This window comes from Leuciscus leuciscus, assembly GCF_965113295.1.
Source record: "Leuciscus leuciscus genome assembly, chromosome: 5".
NCBI lineage: Eukaryota > Metazoa > Chordata > Actinopteri > Cypriniformes > Leuciscidae > Leuciscus > Leuciscus leuciscus.
In genome coordinates this window covers 23,269,047-23,290,356 of record NC_138729.1, presented here as the reverse complement: position 1 = coordinate 23,290,356, position 21,310 = coordinate 23,269,047, and the positions used below count along the sequence as shown (strand labels likewise).

Genomic DNA, 21,310 nt, shown 5'->3' with positions numbered 1-21,310 from the left:
GTGCAGTTTGAGGATCACAGAAGTGGCACTTGGCAAATGTTTACAGGATACAAACGGTAATGTCCTGAGTGGATTGGCAAGTAGCGTGCCAGCCAATGCACACTCTGATATTTGTTCTTCCTGAACAAAATCCATTTCTATTAAGCAGACCCTCATGTAACCTGGGTAGAAACACCCCACTGTCCCCAATATATCTGATACAAATAAATAACATCCAATGCAGAACAATTAATCTCTTGATTATGCTATTTATTCACGCTATTCTATTTAGAGAGTGACTAAAACGTATATTGCTTGTTCGCTACTGATTTCATTTAGTTTGTTTTTCCAGATAATCACACAAAAATTTAAAATAACTAATTATGTCAAGATAAGTCAATGTCATAATGACTTCCATGTTTGGAAGCAGTTCATAATTCCATTTGACTTTTGCAAGGACGCATGTGAATTATTACTTTTATTCAACAAGGATGCATTAAAAGACATTTATAATGTATAAAGGCATTTGTAATGTTACAAAAGATTGCTATTTTGAATAAATGTTGTTCTTTTGATACTCAAAGAATCCTGAAAAATTTGATCACAGTTTCCACAAAAGCATTAAAGGGATAGTCCACTTTGAAATTAAATTTTGGTATGTTTTAGCTTACCGGTACCTCAAGGGCATCCAAGATGTAGGTGGCTTTTTTTCCGCAGTAGTTTCAATTTTGATATTTTTAGGTCACTAGATTAGTGACCATAGTGATTAGAGATTAGTGACCATAGACCTGCATTATATGACTGACAGACAAGAACGGTTTTCTTGTCTGTCAGTCATATAATGCAGGTCTATGGTCACTATCTCAAAGAGCATGCACAGAGTCCAAATTAAAACAATTCTCCATCGTCCAAATTAAAACAATTCTCCATCGTCCAAATTAAACAATTCCCCATCGTAAGTACACATTGATGGCCTAAGACACGAAACGAGCGGTTTGTGTGAGAAAACGAAATCTAGTGTATATATCTATGGACTAGTCTGCGCACACGTCACACACCAGGAAGCGCGCGTGCCCTCAGATCACTTGGACGCGGCTGTGTTCAAGAGGTAAAAACGATATAAATACTGTTCGTTTTCTCACACAAACCGCTCATTTCGTGTCTTAGGCCATCAATGTGTACTTACGATGGGGAATTGTTTAATTTGGACGATGGGGAATTGTTTAATTTGGACTCTGTGCATGCTCTTTGAGATAGTGACCATAGACCTGCATTATATGACTGACAGACAAGAACGGTTAGACCTAAAAATATCAAAATTGAAACTACTGCGGAAAAAAAGACACCTACAACTTGGATGCCCTTGAGGTAAGCTAAAACATACCAAAATTTTATTTCAAAGTGAACTATCCCTTTAAGCAGCAAAACTGTTTTCAATATTGATAAGAAATGTTTCTTGAGCTTCAAATCAGCATATTAGAGTGATTTCTGAAGCCTGGCGTAATGATGCTGAAAATGAAGCTTTGACTTAACAGGAACAAATTATATTTACAAAAATATTCAAAAAGAAATATTATTTTAAATGGTAATATTTCACAATATTTATATTCAACTGTATTTTAATCAAATAAATGCAGCCTTGGTGAGCACAAGATACTTTCAAAACATTTTGTTTTTTAAATGTACCGACCCAAAACATTTGAACAGTCTATCCTGTAGCAATTTTAGAAGTGCACCTCAAAAGGAACATCACTTTACAGTAACAGACAGACAATATGAACAGAAAGTTTACCTTAAATTCACTTGGCACTATGAGCTTTGGCGTCTCTACCCCAACCAGAGCGTCGACACCACAGAAGATCAAAATGGCCAGGATAATGGCAAAGTCACTTATGAGCTTCCTCACCTAAGATGACAAAAACAAACAAAAAAGCTTTATTAGGAGCTATGTAGTGTGCATCACACATCAGTAGTCTCTTGCTTCAACAACTGCAGTATTGATTAGGATCAGAAACTGAATTGTCAAAATAATTGTCTACCTGCCCACAGTATATGAATTAGAGGCAGGGTTTGGCTTAATATCGATTGCCTCTACACATGCAGTATGATTAGAGCCACATATTGACAAATCCATCACAATCACGCTACAGATTGAGAGTGTGGCTACTTACAGTAGTAGGAAAGAATGGGCTGGTCTTAAATTTCTTCAGACACATGGAGCAGGTGTAGGTGCCAAAGAAAAGGATGAAGGACATGAGGGTGATGTCGGGCACAAAGTCACAGGCTTTGCCCACTAGTTCCCCTCCGTATTTCAGGCATTCCTTCTTTGACAGGGAGGACCAGCTGGCATTCAAGCGCTATACAAATGACGCAAAAATACATGATCAGAATATCAAACCTACAGATGTCGACTTTTAAAATAAAATTTCAGTTCATTCACAGACACTTATGTTATGAACAAAGACTGTTATAGAACATCAAACGCTCTCTAGTTTCTGTTTTGTTGTCTTCAACCTCTCTGAAGTTGGACAATGACTCTGTAACTGTTCAAATTTACACAAAATGTGCGAAACATGAGCTATGGCTCATTCAGTCACAAAGATGTTGGCATGGATTTGGGCATTATGTTTCATTGATCTCAAACTGAGGACTCCATCTGAATAGAACCATTGTCATAGAGATCTTTCTCTATTATTCGCAGCTGGGAGATTGGTTTGGCTATAGAAGAGGACAAAACGTCAGCCAGGTCTAGAGAAAATGTTTTAGGAAACAGCCAACAATTTAAGGATTAAAAAGCACTATGCATTTTCTGAACAAAACCAGAACAAGGAAGTTTTCTCTAATGTGTTGTGTAAGTTCTATTGGGTGACCTCAATGAATTTAACAAGTCTTAAGACTGGAATACAGTACACTACACAAGTTTTGCAGTCTGGAAGAGTCAACGCTAGTTGCTGAAAGTCAGAGTCAGTCTGCAGATTTTGGACAGATTTCACAGAAAATCGCAATGAGGTGCATGTTTTTGTGACCCTCAGTCGTTTTACTCTGTAACCATTTACAAAGTTACTGTAAAATTACTGTAAAAATGTTCTGTAAAAATCTGTTTAAAAAAAAGTCATTCCAGCCTTTACACATATTTCAGTGATGTTTTAGGGAAACACTTACAGTATCGCTGTAATTTACAGTCCAGATAATTGTTGAATCAAGTGGATCAGTGTACACATCTGAAGAATTGACTGAAAAACACAAAAAGGTCAAAGGTTTCAAACGCGGCCTTCAGAAAGAACCAAAACCATACAGTGGGGCTCAAACATCTGAATCCACTACTGAAGAAATAAACCTGGAAATAAACAAAGTTTTAGGATTTAGAAAAAATCTGAACGTTATAAATGTGAAACAAAAAAATAATGCAAATAAAAATACATTTGAAAAATGCAAAAGGAATTTTTTTTTATTATTATTTAGCACTCTTGACTCAAGTCTCAGATGATCTCATTTATTTATGTTTATCCTATAGCCACATTTAGCCTCTGAGACAAGTGACTAAATACCTATGACTCATATCATCAGTAGAATCAGTAGATAATGCTTTAATGAGTTTAATGGCAACTTAAACTTTAAACACACGACAGATTTCACAAGCAGACGTTCACACAAGAAGAAACATTTTATCACGGTTGCGGTTAAGTTAAATACAGCATACGTGCTGACCATCCCCGCAAAGGCCACTTTAAACATTCATCACTTCTCATCGACTCAATCTTTAAAGAGTCTCTTTGCTGGGTTCCCCTAACTGGAACTAATTTCCACACAGCTGTTGTTCCCTCTGCGCAATCGAATTGAAAAGAAGTCGAGGGAGGGCGAAGAGGAGCAAACAGCGGTTTAGAGGAAAGCAGCGTGAGTGGAAGAGAAAACCACCCGCCAGCCGGTCTCTGTGCAGTCTTAATTCACCACACGCATGGAGGAGATTAACCCCAAACCGCATCACGTCCACATCCGCCCCTAGATCGCTCCTTCATTCCTACTGAGGCCACCACACACACACAGCCACTAGCACAATAAACAGATCTATCATCTGTGAACAACAAGTGAATGTCAACACCAGTGCCACAAAATATCACACCAATACAAAGAAATGAATTATTACTTCTGAACATCAAAAACAAAGTTTGTAATTGTTCAGTGGTTTTCATATCAAACGGCCCCAGTGTAGACATTGTTTAGAAGTGTGATAATTGACTAACACATTCTTTCACACCAATATTAAACCTGCATGCAAAAACAAATACACGTAAAGTGGCAGACGACAGCAAGTAGTGTCAGAGATGGAAAATCAAGTTGCACTTAAATCACAAAAAAACTGACTTGACTGGAGCTGCGGTAACACTATGATTTGAGCAAGCAAAATTTCTATGGACACAGCAATGGCCGTAATATGAAGTCAGTCTGTGATGTCTTTTCTAAAAACATAAATCAATATGTAATACACCCAAAACATAAAAGTATCCAATCTACTCCACTTGACTGCAACACTGCAATCCTGCAGATTTAAAGGTACACTATGTAACTGTGTATATATATATATATATATATAAAATGAACGAGTACACCGTGTACATCATGAACAACTTGTTCACATGACCAACTTTGCAAAATCTACATGGGGAAATCTTTCGCCCTCATGTAGAATTCCCGATGGATGTGGATTTCTACTGAAATTAACAGCAAACATTTGCCAAACAACAATAAATGTGACTATACCTTTAGACGTAAAAAAGTGACTTGTATACAACTGACTTGAGATTTGTGACTTGAATCAAAAACAAGTAACATGAGACCTGGGACTTGGCTTGTAAACAGTCAAATTTGAGACTTGACACTCGTAAAAAATTAATGAGACCTAAAAATCTGGTACATTTAGCAAAATAGCGGGTGAATTATGTATATGATGGTCGACTTGTAGACGAGCCTGTATAATTCACTCTTCCTCTTATTCAGTTTCCGGTTCAAACAAATGGCTGAATTAAACTAGTATTTCCACTTGCCATTGTGCAGCGTTTACTACAGTAAAGTTGACCTAGTGAATCAGGTAGTCCGAGCTACTGTGATTGAGTGGAGGCGGTGACTCATTTGCATATTCCGCATATACTAAATGAACCAAGGGTGTAGAGTTACATTCAAGCTATTTTAAGGAATGAAGAAATGATTTTCAATGGGAGAATTTTTTTTTTTTTATGTCATTTTGGGGATCAAAGATTAATTTAAGGGATAAAATGAGGGACTTTAAGATAAAAACAACCCTGTGGGTCTAAACTATCACTTGAAGACCAGAAATAGTACAACAAAAGAAAAAGTTAAATATTTATGCTGGCCATATTTATAAAACATTTGCCAGATGTAGACCTGGACACCTTTCAAAAACAGCTGTTTTCAAAAACAGCTGGATCATGTGCCGGACATAAACATCCATCCCCATCAAACTATTGTGCTTCCATTTGTATATCAGTAAAGATTAAGCAATCTTCAATAAAATTTCAATTCATACTCAGGCAAAATTACTTTTCAACTACAAGGTAGCCAAGCAGGGGAATGAAAATATGGTCACTGCATTTGAGCTCAGAGTAGCACCTTTTGGATCCCAACCAAGGGGGAAAAAGGTCACTTTGTGCTACATAATATATGCTTCACTGAGCAAAATAATGTTACATATGCATCAGTAATCTTTTTTTTTTTTTTTTTTTGGTCAGCACTCATCGTTTCTTGCATCTGGTGTGGACATATGAAAGGCTTAGGAAGGCAATTAATAATTTAAAATGAAAAATGTAGGTATGTTTACAAACTTGCAAATGAATAAAGGTTTAGTCGGTTCAACTTGCATCTAAACATCGAAAGAAGAAAACATCAGATAAAGAGAAGTACCAGGTCTTACCATCAGTGGGCGCCATACACATGCAGTCATACTGCGTGACATAATCGATTTTATAGTCTGGGTTGATTGGGTAATAATGGGTAAACTTCAGCATCTTCTTGATAGCGTCATAGATGAAGATGAAGCTGATGAGTGACGAGAAGCCCTCCTCTGTAAATCGGGTGAAATACTGCACCAGGAAGCTGGCATCAGTGGCCACCAGGACCAGACAGTAGAAGGCCGACCACAGGCCAATCCAAAGACGGAACTCTAGGTAGTCAAAGTCATTTTCCCTGTAGAAAAAAAGTATGAATAGAAAATTAACTCATGTCCCTCCACTTTCAAATCATACAGCAATGAAAAGTACACTACCAATCGAAAGTTTAGGGTCGGTAAGGTTTATGTTTTTGAAAGATGTCCCTTGCCAAGGCTCCAATTATTTGATCAAAAATACAGTAAAAACAATAATATTGTAAAATATAAATACAATTAAAAAATAACTTTTATTCTTGAATACATTTTAAAATGTAATTTATTCCTTTGGTGGCAAAGTGAAATTTTCATCAGCCATTACTCTTCAGTCTTCAGTCACATGATCCTTCAGAAAGAATTCTGATTTGCTCGAGAATAATTTCTTATTATCAATGTGGAAAATAGTTGTGTTGCTTAATATTGTTGTGCAAACTGATATTTTTTTCAGGATTCTTAAAAGTTATACAGCATTTATTTTAAATAAAAATCTTTTGGAACATGGTAAATGTCTTTACTGTGATTTATGATCAATTTAATGCATCCTTGATAAATAAAAGTATGTATTTCTTTCCTTTTTTTAATTCTGAATGACCCCAAACATTTGAACAGTAGTGTATCTATGACCAGCAATGGAAATCATTATGCATTGAACACTTCTGCTTTATTTACAGAATATTAGTTTCAGTTAATTACAAAATGGTCAGTTAGTTCGTTTACATTTATTTATTTACTCTTTTTTCATAGCGACTTACAAATGAGGAATACAAGCGATTAATCTTAAGAGAGCAATAAACACGAGAAGTGCTAGTAAAATAAAGTGTCAGTCAGTGTTCAGAATAGTGGAAGCTACAACATGGATGGATTAAGGAATAGTGATTTTTTAAATGCTCATGTAAAAATGTTCAGCTGTTTCTTGAATTTTGTCAGGGATTTGGCTGCCCGTAAAGGTTTGTGATGTTACATTGTGAACAAAGATGATCAAGCACCTGCTGAAGTTGAAGAGCAGCCTTTCAAACACCAGCACTGGCCCCGTACTGCTGAGAATGATCAGCGGTTGCCCACCCAGGAGACAGAAGATGGCTCCAGTGACCGCTGTACCCAGAAAGCTCTCCAGCACACCCTTCACCCAACACACAATGAAGAAGAGTCAAAGGGTTATGGAAAAAACCCAACTGAAGCTCAGTCACAATCACATTCCCTGCAAGGAAAGTCTGTTTAAGCATGTTTAAATCCATATTCGGATGGGACAAGCTATCCCTGAGGAGGTTAAAGGAAATTCATCATCATTCACAGAGATACTTTGTGATTTTTACAGAGGATGTGTGAGAAGAAACAAGCTGCACATATTTTCAAGGGATAATTTCACAAAGAAAATTGCCTACTGCTTTTCAGCTAACTCAAAGTTACTCACAGAAATGGCAACAGACAACAGACACTCCCTCCTCAATATTAACTAGCCATGTCCAAATCAGTATATGAATTCACATACGTCCTGTTTTATAACTGAAATCCAAATATTGTTTGGAAGACTAATCCTGCTGAAATAGTGCTTATGAGAACTGTCGTGATGAACTGCCATTGAAGAGATGTGACTTCATGTTACAGTTTGCTCTGCAATTTAAATCCCATCTGAATCGGTCATGTTTGTGTTTTTCTCACACAATCTAAGTAAAAAATTACCAGATAATGGCTAACTCAGGCAGCCCCTGAGAAATCTAATCCCATCCAAATGAGAATGTCTGTGATTGTGGTATATTATTACCACTATATCTGTCTTTTGACCTTTATCAAAAACTGTGACTAAAGCCTGCTACACCTTCATTAAGGATTTAGGCCTTTTGTTGAGTAAAATGACAAACAACAGTTGGTGGTTAAAATAGTCCTGTCAACCCATTTGACGTAAATGTAATCAATAAGGGGAGTCTGATCTACTCTGGACTACTCAGAACAGACACTATAGTCCTCATCTTAATTAATTTCCTCATTTAATGTTACAATGTATTTAAAAAATAAATCGATACATCTAAATTGCACCACTTTGCTAGCTGACTTACTGAGGTGTTTCCCTGAGCTAAAATACTGACTAGCCAACGACATGTGCAGTAGATCTCAGCATTTTTCTTTAAAGGGGTCATGAACTGAGAATTCAAATATTCCTTGATCATTTGACAGGTAATAGGTCGGTATACTATACAAATATACTGTTTCAAAACTCAAAACTTCCTTGTTATTCCAAAAATAGCTTTTTATTGAAACCAAGGCCAGAAAACGACAGGCTCTGAAAAGTGTGGAATTATGACATCATAGGGCAGCGAAAGACCGTCTTTGCAAAAGAATATCAACGCCTACGTCTACATCACAGCATCTTTTGCCCCGCCCACTAGTGCGTTAGTGAATAGTGACATGAGAACGAGAAAAGCTCGAAACAGGATCAATAACATTACCATCCAAATGATCCTAATGCTAGGAAAGTGTTTTTTCTCAACTATGTGAAAGTCTCAGGAGTGCAATATTTGTTTGCATTCGGTACATTTCACTGTGGATTATTTGGTAATTCAGTCACAATTTCGGCGCAGGCTTTGCAAACAGACTTTTATGATATGGATCCATCAGCAACGTCACAAACATGCAAGTAACCATGTTTATTCTAATGCCTGATCTGTGATCAGTGATTTCTGATGTGTAATTATTCAAGGTCAGACCGATTTTCTTTGTCTCAAAATCATTTAATACTGTTTATGCATCAAGCCAGTAACTAAACGATTATTCAACTTCACATTATTTCTTTTAGTAGCATGAAAATATTTCGTTATTTAAATTGTGATTAAATTATACACAGAAAGCGATCAAAGAACACTCCCCTTACAATCGCTGAAGCTGTCAATCACACAGCGCGAGTTTATCTGGACACTTGCCATAACTCCAAGTATGTCATCAATGATGCTGTTACACTGCACAACAAAGCTCTTACAGTATTTGCATTGTGATTGCATTGTTATTTATGGTGAAAGCATTCATGAGAGTGCAGAAATAGCGCTGCAATGATATCACTGTGTTCATGCGTTCAACAGACAGTCTATCATCACTCATCACTGAAACCTTTCATGTGTTGGGAATAGATCTAAATATAATGCTATAAGCATATTCGACAGCTGTAATAGTAAAAACGTAGTAAAAGAATTCGAGAGGGTTCCACATGCATTACTTATTTCATATGCAAAGATGTCAGCCAATCACAGCAGTGAGCGTTTCCACTGAAGTCTCACAAGCAGACACGCCCCTTCAAACAGAGCATTCAAATCAGAGGCTAAAATCTGGATAGGAAATAGCCATTTATTTCTAAATTGTGAAATTTAAAAAAAAACATTTTTTGATGTAAAAGTCATATTAACATTATAATTATACCTCAGGAAACATTATAAAATAATCCAAAAAATCCAGTTCATGACCCCTTTAAAACAGCTAAATATATGAACTGTGAGACTTTAACTTACTAACATGACCTTTGAACTAGAGGTAACATTTCAAAAAGAGGGCAGAGAAAAAGGTGCCCCATGCGTCAGTTAAAGATTGACCCACACTGAATTACATTGTAATCTCTGGCAAGGTTGGACTGATTCTTATTTAGGAAGGCTCAGGCACAAAGAGCATATGGCACATCCATGGCACACAATAGGAAACGAAATTTCCTATGATTTGCAGTAGTATCTTTACCTGCATGTTCTCTGTGGCGTCACCCAGCAATCCTCCGAATGTGATGGCATTGGTTACTGTTCCCAGGTAGATGAAAAGAATGGCAGACAAAGACTGGATGTGTAGTGCATCGTAGAAATCACTGAAGAAAAAGGGGGCTTTTCTTTTGATATCAAGAATAAGGCCTCCACAAAACCTGAAGAACAAAATATGATACGAGTTAATTCTTATACTAAATATCTACAGGTTATCTCATTCTGCCTTCCTCTATTCAAATATGTTTTTTTTACTTTGAACAGTGGGATTCAAAAATCTGAAAATCTGGGATACAATTGAAATAAATCAAAAATAAATAAAACGTGCAATAAATCACAAAAATATAATGTTATAACATGCAATGAAGAAGAAATATTATAATATACTATTTCAAAGTCAGTAATCAAAAGCAATAGGGGAATACACCAAATACTAAAAACAGTTTGAAATAAATTTTAATTGTATTAATTATTATTAAAATAATATTTATTTTTCACACTAATTTTAATGCTGACAATATAATTTGCAAAGAAAAATGCTCAATTAAATTAGAAAAATGCAAAATAGAAACATTTTCACTAGTGGACATTTAGACCATATATTATATGAACAAAGTACTATTTTAAATAGTAGTATGTTTATTGGTATTATGAATTGGTAACAGCAAAAAAATAAAATAAAAATAAAAATAAAATATTTAGCACAAAAGCAGTACTAATAGTACTAGGCAGTTATTTGCCAAAGTTCAAGGTGTTTCCAAAACCAACAGTGGGAATGTACTGTACTAGAAAAAACATATCTTAATATTAGGCAAACACTGGAGTCAGCATGTGCTCTGTTTATGAGAAACAGACTATTAATATTAGATAAGTCTAGTCATTTAGAAAGGAGGAAAACAAACCTTTATCTGAACTAAACCATGGTGTTCAGAGAACATAATCTGTTCCTTGAGAAGAATTTATACAAACATTAACTCACTTCCCCGTCTTCTTTAGCTCATCGCCTACTGCGTGCCCCCCGCCCCCGTCTCCACCGCTGTGAGGCGTGTCTCCATTCATCTGTGTGCTGTCCCCTCCAGCATACATGTTCTTTCTGGGCAACATAATAAACAAATGGAGATTGTTGAACAAGACACTTCAATGTCATTAATGTCCTGAAATAACTTATAGAGGAGGAAAGAAAACAGAGAAGAGACACACTCGTGGCTTCTTTAGAAGTCATTTTAAGGCCCCCAGCCTGAAGTTAAGTTAACTAAACATCCTGCAAGCTTGTACCTTGGTAGCCCACACAACTGTGCAATATGAAATAAAAATACAAGATAGACATGGTAATACCATGGTATTCTTCAAATTACAATCTAAATGCCATGATATATGAATATGGTACTCATCCAATCATCCATATGGTATGATAATCATTTAAACCAAGAAATGATAGTGAACGAATGGACGATAAACTCATAAAATGCTCAAACAATAGATAGAATGATAAAACAACAGATAAAAACTAGATAAAGACAGAGAACGATTGAACAATAGATAAAATGGTTGATCAACAGATAAAACAAAAAACAAACAGAAAAAAAGATAAAACATGAAATCAAATAAAACAATTTACAACAGACAGAATGATGAAAACGATCAAATGAAATAAAAAAATAAGGACTGAACAATAGATAAAATGATAGATGATAGACAGAACAAGCTAAAGTGATGATGGATGGATGGATGGATGGATGGAGGAATGGAGGGATGGATGGATGGATGGAGGAATGGAGGGATGGATGGATGGATGGATGGATGGATGGATGGATGGATGGATGGATGGATGGATGGATGGATGGATGGATGGATGGATGTTTTATGAACGACAGACAGACAGATAGTAAGTGAAGCAGTTCAGACTTGTTTACATTCAACAACCCGTGAATGCATGTACGAGGACTGCGGTGTGTAATGTGTTGTGTACACTGTGTGTGATGCTGGTGTGACTGCATTCTGCGGGCACACAGCTCTGCTTTTGGTATTCAGGTGGCAGGATAAAACGGCAGCCTGCTGTCACTTCACCTGAAGCCAAAGAGAGGTCACGTACTTCATCTAATTAACCGCAGCTCTGCTCTTTCACACTGAATGAATGAATGGCCTTTGTTCGCACAGACCTGGCTGGCTGGCCTTTGAAACTATTTCCTGACCATGTGTGACACACCATATATAGCTTAAAATATATATATTTGACATATAAAGGGACAGGCTCAGAAATTATATCTAACCATCATTTGAGTCAAAATAGGAACATTGACAGAGTTTGATGTGAGATATTGGTGGGGCTTCAGCAAAGTTTATATGCTGATAAACATCAATTACCTTTTATCTGAGGATGGCAGGGATTTTGGAGGCTCTATCCTGATGGCAGGGTCCCACTCTCCAGGAGGGAGGACAATGACCTCATCCAAGAACTCGTCAATGCCAGCGAGGAGATCTTGTCTGTCCTTGGCTTTGTACGCAATTTCATGGAAGACCTTGATAAGAGAACGGTGATTACTCACTAACTTTCCCTACACAATCCAACAAATCCAAGCACAAACCTTTTTTCTTTTCTTTTTCAGGCACAGCTACACAGTATCAGAACATGTAGGCTACGTTTACACAGTCAGTGTTCGGGATTGACAAATGTATAGGTGTGACTATTGAATTGGCCTGTTCAAATCGCAGTTTACTGTGCAGGAGTGGCTACAATACTTTTTTTTTTAGATGAACAACAGCCCTGAGTAACGCATACAATCTGTGTACCAACCTCTAAAAATGTGAGAAAAATTAAATGTTTAAGTTGAAATACTAAATTATTAAGACTAAAGCTGAAACAAAAATAAATCAAAGCTAAATAGAAATTTAAAAAAAAAAAAAAAAAAAAGACAAAAACAACAGAATTACTAAAACTTAAAAAAAAAAAAAAAAAAACTTAAAATATAGCAAAAGTAAAATAACAATAGTTCTGTTACAGAATGCAGTTGTTCATAAACAAAAGAAAGAATGAACGCAACAATATTTAGCACTCTAAAACAGGATTGACGTCAGTTTTCGGCTAAGATTAGTCTCTCCATGTACCTCATCAGACATCAGGGTAGCGATTGCTCTACCAATTTCATGGTATGACTTGGCTTTGCCTTTGGGTCCAAGCAGAATGAACAGAAATCTGGGGACAAGAAGACAATAACAAATATTAACGCACTTGATGTAAAACATACACATTTAATGAAAGCTTCGTTTTTAACTGAGCACCCCTTCACCACTACGTTTACTTCCCTCCTTGGCCTTGTGGGATGAAAGCAGGTCATACCTGGTGGGCACAGGCACTTCAGTCAGCGCCCCCAACATGACTGCCTGCTGCAGCCTCACAAAGGCCACAAAAGGACTGTCCAGGAAGTCCACTTCTCCAACGAGAACATTGGAAGCTTCAGCATCTCTGGGCAGCTTCTTCATAAACTTGTTCTTCAGCTGGAAACACGCAGGATGGTATTTTAATGAAGCTCGATAAGAAAGAAGAAACAGATAAACAAAGTGCACAAATCAAGCCCTAACACATGATCTCATTAAACATATTGCCCGGCTGGCATTTTGTGCCAAGAGTTGCCTGAGGCGAGATGTGATGAATCCAACAGCCGCAACTGTCCAACTAATGGAAACTACAAAGATTGGTGGTTGTACGTAGGATGGTTCATTCTAGGGTTCAGCAAAGGCCCACTGTGACTCCTGCATTCTTTTGCTCTAAACTCAGAGGAACCAGTGGTAACCAGTATAAAAAACTGTTAATTTTATTTTATTTATATGGGCTGTTGTTGTTCCTACCAGTGATAAAATGAAGGCCAACTTCAAAGCAGTGGCATCTGCCAGCTCAGTCTTTGAGGTCATGCCAAATGTGAAATTTACAAGCCAAAGATAATTAGCACACCCTGCTCACATAGCCATAAATTGTTAAGCAACTGTAACTGGTGCCTCGAAGGTCGTTATTGACCTCTCTATTATTATTTTAATAGCTAAATGTGTTATTTAACAATTACTCAAGGTTATTGCGTATATAAAGAACTTTTATTGGTTTATTACTTATTTAACAGTAAGACTAGCGCACATGGCAGAAATCCATTGACGTTAATTAGCAAGCTCATAAATCAGATTTGACAGCTCTGCTGATAAACTGAAGATGGGGTTCCAGTGTCAGTCATTCATAAACCAGTTCCTCAGTATACTGCCAACACATAAAAATATTCTCTCCTGGAAGTTTTATTTAACAGGCAGAATAAGCAGTTTAGTTATCGATTGACAGAACAACACTTCTAGCAAGCAAAATGGAAAACATTTAACCTGGAGCACCTGAGCACATGACAAGTCTCTCACTCATCAGAAGCAGCATATGAACTACTTCATGGTACTTTTGAGTGATTTTAATGGCTCCTTCCTGTGTAACACTAAAGAAAGATAGTCATACATGTTTGGAACATGAGGGTAAGTAAAATAAGACATTTTGGGTGAACTATACCTTTAACACAGAGTTTGCTTGGTTAAAGAAAGAAGACTGAGATGAAAGAGGCAGCCCAATATGATTATCCCTGCTTCGTGGGAATAACCCCTGTAGAAACTCAATTCATGCTTAATCATCTGGGAATTTAGAAAGCAAAGCCACCATGGAGTAATAAAAATGATCTTAACCATGAATGAAACAAAAACAAGTGAGGTCATAGCTGGAGATGAGTGACGTCACTGATGTTAACTGGAGGCCAGATTGTAGACAACATTACCAGACGAGCGCAAAGGGATGATTAAGGTATTAGAAGGACACACCTTAAACAACCCATAGTGTTTTTCTCAGACTTATATGAATGTTTACTTCTGAGCTTCATTCAGTGTAATATGTAGGAGTCAAAGAAGGTTCGGCAGATGGTCACTTCAGCAGCACATTATGCTGAATACAACGCGGTAACAAAGTCTTGTGCATTTTTTACATTGTATGTATCACGATTTTATTAAAGGTAACTTCTGACCTTTCAATACATCACACACCCCAATCAGTTTCTATTAAAATCAAATATTACATCTCTACCCTCTAAAACAAACCTATACCAAAATGTATTTAAATAAAGCAGTAAGCCCCGCGAAGCTGTGATTTACAGTGAATTTAGAACAGCTAAGGGCCGCTGTTAGGCACGACGCAGAGTGGAGTGCCTAAAACCCCCATAGCTGTTCTAAATTCACTATAAAACACGGCTTCAAGGGGCTTATTGCTTTTATAAAACGGTTACTCCATAAAAATATTCATTTTAATATTTATTTGATTCATAAAATAAACACCAGCAACAACAAAAAAGTATAACGTTATAGTTGCGCAATAATACTAATGTAATGCGGTCACAGGTGTATGTTTGTTGAGTCATTTACAACGGCTGCAAACGCGGCTCAACCAATCAGAATCAAGGACCGGAACTATCCGTTTTTATAAATATATTTATTTCATGTATACTACAAATGCATTAACATATTTACTGACATAATGCTTGAGGGTTACTGATATAAATATTATAATTAACCTTTATTTGGAGTACTTCTGTATTGCACAATGCACATTTCTTAATATTAAGCCTAAAATGTGTTTTAATATCACTCTTAGTAAGGATAGAATGATCTCTGTATAAGGTCAGTCTTTAAATTCAAGATATTTAAACAGACCTAAAGAATACTTGCAATAGTTCCACTTTAGCACAACCAAATATACTTAAATATATCTTTAGTTGGACTTCAGCACTATTTCCGGATAATTAAAGTGCATTAAGTACAAAATTAGTTGTTCCAATTTAGCAGATTTTAAGTATTTCAGTTTAGTATACCAAAAGTACAATTGTAGGGTATTTATATTAAATACATAATATGTAAATGTATTTGTAGTATACTTAGCATTAAAATAAATGTATTTCAAATAGATTTTGGTATATTTATTTTTCACTAGGGTCCCGAAGCTGTCCAGCTCTCTGTCAGGTATACCAAAATGTATACGGCGTGGAAAGGCTTAGCATCATCTCTGATACTGGATTACTTCCCCAGCTAGAGCAAGCAATACTTTATTACATCAGTCTGTCAACACAGTCTGACAGCCTGCATTTTATGTAGTCAAGCCATGGAACTGATGACTTCCTGTTGAAGCTAACGTAAATGGATGGCTGCAACCAAAATCTCTGCAAATATGTTTAAATGAATGCTTTACAATTTAAAAAATGTTGCTATTTTTTTCATACTGTATTGTCTTATTCCCATCACTCTTAATAAAATGTAATAAAACAAGTTTTGTCAAGGCTTGAAAGACTAATAAATTCATGGTCCTTCCTTAGGGGGGCGCTCTCTCTGAGGAAAAAAGTCAAGGTACTCTTGTCCTACATTACAGAGAGAAGCCATGGGATATGGATATTAAGTTGGCCCAATTTAGAAAAGCAAAATGATTCATTGTACAAAGGGAAAAATAATTCATCACTCTAAACCACCATTCCAAATCACTCAAAAATACTTAGTTTTCTTCATTTCAAGATTCTGTGAATGTCTAATCTCAGAAAGCAGGAATGACGTCATCAAAAAAATTAAAAGAAGCTAAAGTGTGACAAGCCACAAGCTTTCACAGTGCACAACACAAAGCCGAGCCACCCCTCAATCTGTGCTTACAATCGCAATCTGTCCATGTCTCTGGCCCCCCTCACGCAAGCAGCCTCTCAATCTCCTACTCTGTCACAAGGAGCAAGGGCCATCTCCTAAGAGTCTGTCAACAGCGGAGGCCTTCCAGTAATCACATTCGCACTAGTATTTTCTGCCCGAAGCACAGAAACACTGTCAAAAATGTGTCAGCTATTTCACATAATGCTGCGTTCAGCAAGAAGGGATGGATTCACAAGTAAAAAGGAAAGATTCTACAATTCCTCTAAGGTGAACTTCTGTGAAGTGAGTTAATTTTTACGGTTTGTCACAGATTGACACCACCCTTATGACCTCTTGGTGCTCCCTCAATGAGAGACCAACTTCCCATTAGCAATGCAAGTCTGTAATTCCCACCAGCTATGTCCTTGCGTTACAAAGTCCACTGCTTTTGGTCTACTGTGCATGTAACCGCAAATGTCCTATTTTATCATTAGGAAAACAATAATAATAATAAAAAAAGACTGTGTTTATGTGCAAAGGTTTCTGGCAATCCAAATTACAGTCAATTACAGAGACCATACATTCTTTATTTTTATATTTGAGTATAAAAAATATTTCTTTATGCCGTTCAAAGAAGACTCTTATGCTCAAGGCTGCATTTATTTGATCAAAAATAGTCAAAACCGTAATATTGTTTGTTAGTTAACATTAGTTAACTTTAGTTATTACACAGCTCTGTGGAATATTTGATTCTGATTAGTCAATTGGTCATCCTACTGTATGTTATTCCCCAAAAACAACCGCTGAAAACAGATAACAGAGGCTCATCCGAGTTACTGAAGTCAGCAGCGCTATACGCTTGCTTGGAACGTTTTTACTTCGTGGAAGTTTAGCGTTTGGTGAGCTAATAAAATATTACAACTCAGTCAAATTTAATTTAATTATGTCATCCAGTATTGTGGACTCGCTCTCATTTGTTTCATACAAACGCAGCAGCTGCCATCTTGCGACTATTGTTTTGTACACTGTTGGAATATAAAGTACAAACATGTACGATTTTAAAACAATTTAATCTCAAATCAATATCTCTTATCCCCATAATTATTTATGTGATGAAATGCTGTGTAATAAGTGGTATGCCTGCACCATATCACTTAAATATCCGTCCAGTTAGAACTTGCCACGCTAGCAACTGCTCTCTCCACGGAAGCTTTACATTTAAAGACCTAATTAAATATTTCGACTCATATTAATATTTTGTGTCTAATTATTTACTTATGTGCCAAGTAGCTGTGTAATAAGCAGCATAATGTACATCCAGCTGGTTGTTATTTTAGAATAAACCCCTTTCAGGCTGATGTGTCGGGGTCCTGATCACCCTGTCTGTGTTTATTCTGAGATAACAACCGGCTGGATGTACATTATCCATTACTTTATAAATACTGTAACAAATGTATTGCTCATTGTTAGTTCATGTTAGTTAATACATTAACTAATGTTAACAAATTAGACCTTATTGTAAAGTTTTACCAACGTTTCTTAATTACCAATGTTAAAAACTGTTACATGGCTTTATATTTTTGTGGAAACCATGATACATTTTTTTTTTCAGGATTTTTTGATGAATATGAAGTTTAAAAGAGAATCATTGAACACTTGAAGAGTAACACTTGACGATGTACAGTATGACGTAGTAGTAGCGTAAGCTTTGACACCTCTCGCGGTTCAAACAAACAGGGCTGGGCAACTGCGTTCGTTATTACGTTGTCTGTCAAGTTCAAGGGTTACTCTTGGCGTAAGTCGACTTGCGTAAGGCCGCCTGCCGGAAGCTAGTTATTTTAGACGATAAAGTTTTAAATATGGATATTTTTCTTACACGAACGCATCGCTTCAATTCAGAAGGCCATTATTAAAGGTACAGTGTGTAGAAATGTCTTCCCATCTAGCGGTGCAATTGTATTTTGCATTCAAAATAGTGCTCTCTAACGCCTCGCTTTTTCAAATGCTGAAATGTCATATACACCTAGGATGGCTTCAGGGTGAGTAAATCATGGGCTAATTTTCATTTTTGGGTGAACTATTCCTTTAAGGCATTTGGTATATAAATTTGACTCACCTGGTCTTTCTCTGGCTTGTCTGAGATATCGTTCAAGCTGCTTGATGTCAAGTTGCGATGTGTAGTGCTTGGGCTACCTGAGAAAGACAATGGTTCAATAAAAAAGCCCCAAATTAAAAGGGCACCGTTACATTATTTTAAAAACAAACTTTAAAAGAGGTCAACAGAGAAACCCAAATGCAGAAAAAGCAAGAGCACTTTGCATGTCAGAATAAACTAATGGGGAACTAATGGGACTGAAAACACTTTACAGAATATGAATATTTTATAGGTTCTGAATTCCTTGAGTCCATAGAATAAAATAAATTAGGAAAGGTGATGTGCCAGGAGAGAAAGGAATCTACTGAAAGGTTAACTATTAACCTTTCAGAGTCCAAGTCATTGTGATCATGCTGTGAAAAGCATGTGCAGGAGAACAGGACGAGCACAGTGAAGTATTTTAAAATGTCACTGAAAACCTGTCAGCACTATTACTGACCAGGATTCTTGTGCTATAATGAATAAGATGTCAGTTTGATGCAGCCAAAAGAAGAAGAAAAAAGTAGCCAAAAGATGAAAAAAATGCTTTACTTATGAATCACTTACAAAGAAAAAATTGTAATTTGAAAAAAAAAAAGAGAGATTTCACATCCACCTTCATAAATCCTACATTATCTGATCAGAGCTGTTAAATAATAAGGTTATAGTCATAATGATATGATGATCTCCAGTGGAAAGTTCCACATAAATGATTCCAATGTGATTATTAAAAGACTTTGGCATTGAAATCTATTAAGGGTGAAGATCACCATAATGAGAAATTCTAGATATGGCAATCCATTACATAACAATGATCACAGGATTGACTAGTTAAACACAGACAGCCACAACAACAACATAACACAAATTGGTAGCATGGTAAAAACTTTAGAAAGGTCATTTCATACAATCTTAAAAATGAATGTTCTTTATTGGCAGTAACAGTTCCTTTAACATCCATGTAACCTCTACATTGTACAATAGGTTCTTTATAGTGGTGGTGGTTGAGGAGATTCCCCCTTCCATATGTAAAGCGCTTTGAGTACATAGAAAAGCACTATATAAATGTAACGAATTATTATTTTTATAGTGGGAAAAGGTTATTCAGATGTTAATATTCTTTAGACTTAAAAGGGTTCTTTAAAGAACCGTTGACTGAAATGTTCTTTGAGGAACCAAAAATGAATGATCTATGGCATCGCTGAGAAAACTCACTGTTGAATGAAGAGTTCAATGAACTCTTCAAAAGATCTAAGAAGATCTGACCCTTTAAAATCTACCATGCTATGCTATTCTATCACATCAATGTTAAGCCCAAAGTATACTCCAGTTTATTTCTGTGAAGGCTAGTGTATGAGAGTACAGCCAAATGCATAGCCTTTTAAAGTATACTGCATTTAGTAGTGTAAGTGAACACAGGCGGTCAAACTCATGCGCACTAGAAAGTTGTCCGGTGTCCGATAAAAATGTCTTTGTACTCATTAAAACTAAAGTTGTGGGTTTCTTTTAACCCCTTCACACGAGCAATTGTCAACGCGGCAATCTATTGTTGTTGCCATCTTGAGTAGTTTTTGTTGTTGTTCCGTCTCAGCCATTTATTTTTCGACTGTGAAACAACGGGCCAGGGTAGAGTTGCCACCTCGTGGATCATTTGTACAATGCTGATGATGAAATTCACACCATGTGAACTGTATGCATACCCTACACATTCAAACTTAAGTATACTTTGGACTTAACATTAACACACTACGTGGGGTGAGACACATTCACACATTGGCAACTGGTAAGTTGGAACTTACTAGGCCATCCCATGCTTGGACTTCCAGGGACTCGCAACACCTCCTCAGAGGTGCGAGTCATTAGACAAGGCACTGAACTCTCAAGTGGATTACGTGCTTTTAGTGACAAGTGCAGCAGAGCAGCCAGAGGATAAAAAATGGTAAGAAGGGTGAAAAGAAAGATTGTTAAGGTGATCGAGGTCATACCAGTGGTTATAGGTATAAAGTTTAGCTAGTTTTGTAAAAGATTGTGTGAGACTGGAGTAAAATCTCACACATTGCTCAGAAAAAGAGAAGGTAGAAAAGAAACATTTGTTAAGAAGGTAGGGAAGTTAAGGGAATATAAAGTTCTAGTGAATAACATTTGTCACATTCAAAAAGTCCATTGGTCAATGAATCACAGGATTCATGGCATAAAACCTGTGCATTTGTAGCCTATGACCATCAATCGAATCATGATGTTTGTGTACATTTTTATCAATGAACTATTTGTCTTAACTGAAGTAATGTGAATATTACTGCCAAAAATCGAATGATCCTCTTGACCCTTATTTGAAGTGTTGTATCATCTTATCTTTCTCAGATTAGTTCATTAGATCACAAGTTCATAACGGTTTAGATTCTCAACAATGTAACGCAACAGCATATTGTGTGTGTGCATCACTGAAAAACATGGAGACAGGACAGAATAAGACCGGCTACACACTGGCTGCGTGGCGTGTCCGTTTTTATTTCGGCGAGGTTAGAGCTTGCACACTGCCTGCGTGACACGCACGTCTCAGCGTGTTGGAAGCGTTTCCAGGCAAAATAGAATAGGAAAAGATGTGCATATGTCATTTTGACACGAATACATATTAATAAATGG

At 36.6% G+C, this 21,310-nt stretch overlaps 1 protein-coding gene across 6 annotated transcripts in view; it reads right to left on the bottom strand.

The window, feature by feature from the left end:
- slc4a4a (solute carrier family 4 member 4a) overlaps window positions 1-21,310 on the bottom strand; it is a 68,240-nt gene that overhangs the window by 7,401 nt on the left and 39,529 nt on the right. For all 6 annotated transcript variants that reach the window (XM_082169995.1, XM_082169998.1, XM_082169997.1 and 3 more), the window contains 11 exons: window positions 18,650-18,726; window positions 13,202-13,359; window positions 12,970-13,057; window positions 12,229-12,383; window positions 10,844-10,957; window positions 9,851-10,025; window positions 7,123-7,256; window positions 5,906-6,177; window positions 3,142-3,212; window positions 2,151-2,336; window positions 1,772-1,885 (listed from right to left, as the gene is read on the bottom strand). In XM_082169995.1, coding sequence (XP_082026121.1) covers window positions 1,772-1,885; window positions 2,151-2,336; window positions 3,142-3,212; window positions 5,906-6,177; window positions 7,123-7,256; window positions 9,851-10,025; window positions 10,844-10,957; window positions 12,229-12,383; window positions 12,970-13,057; window positions 13,202-13,359; window positions 18,650-18,726 — 1,544 coding nt within the window. The remainder of the gene's footprint in view (window positions 1-1,771; window positions 1,886-2,150; window positions 2,337-3,141; window positions 3,213-5,905; window positions 6,178-7,122; window positions 7,257-9,850; window positions 10,026-10,843; window positions 10,958-12,228; window positions 12,384-12,969; window positions 13,058-13,201; window positions 13,360-18,649; window positions 18,727-21,310) is intronic.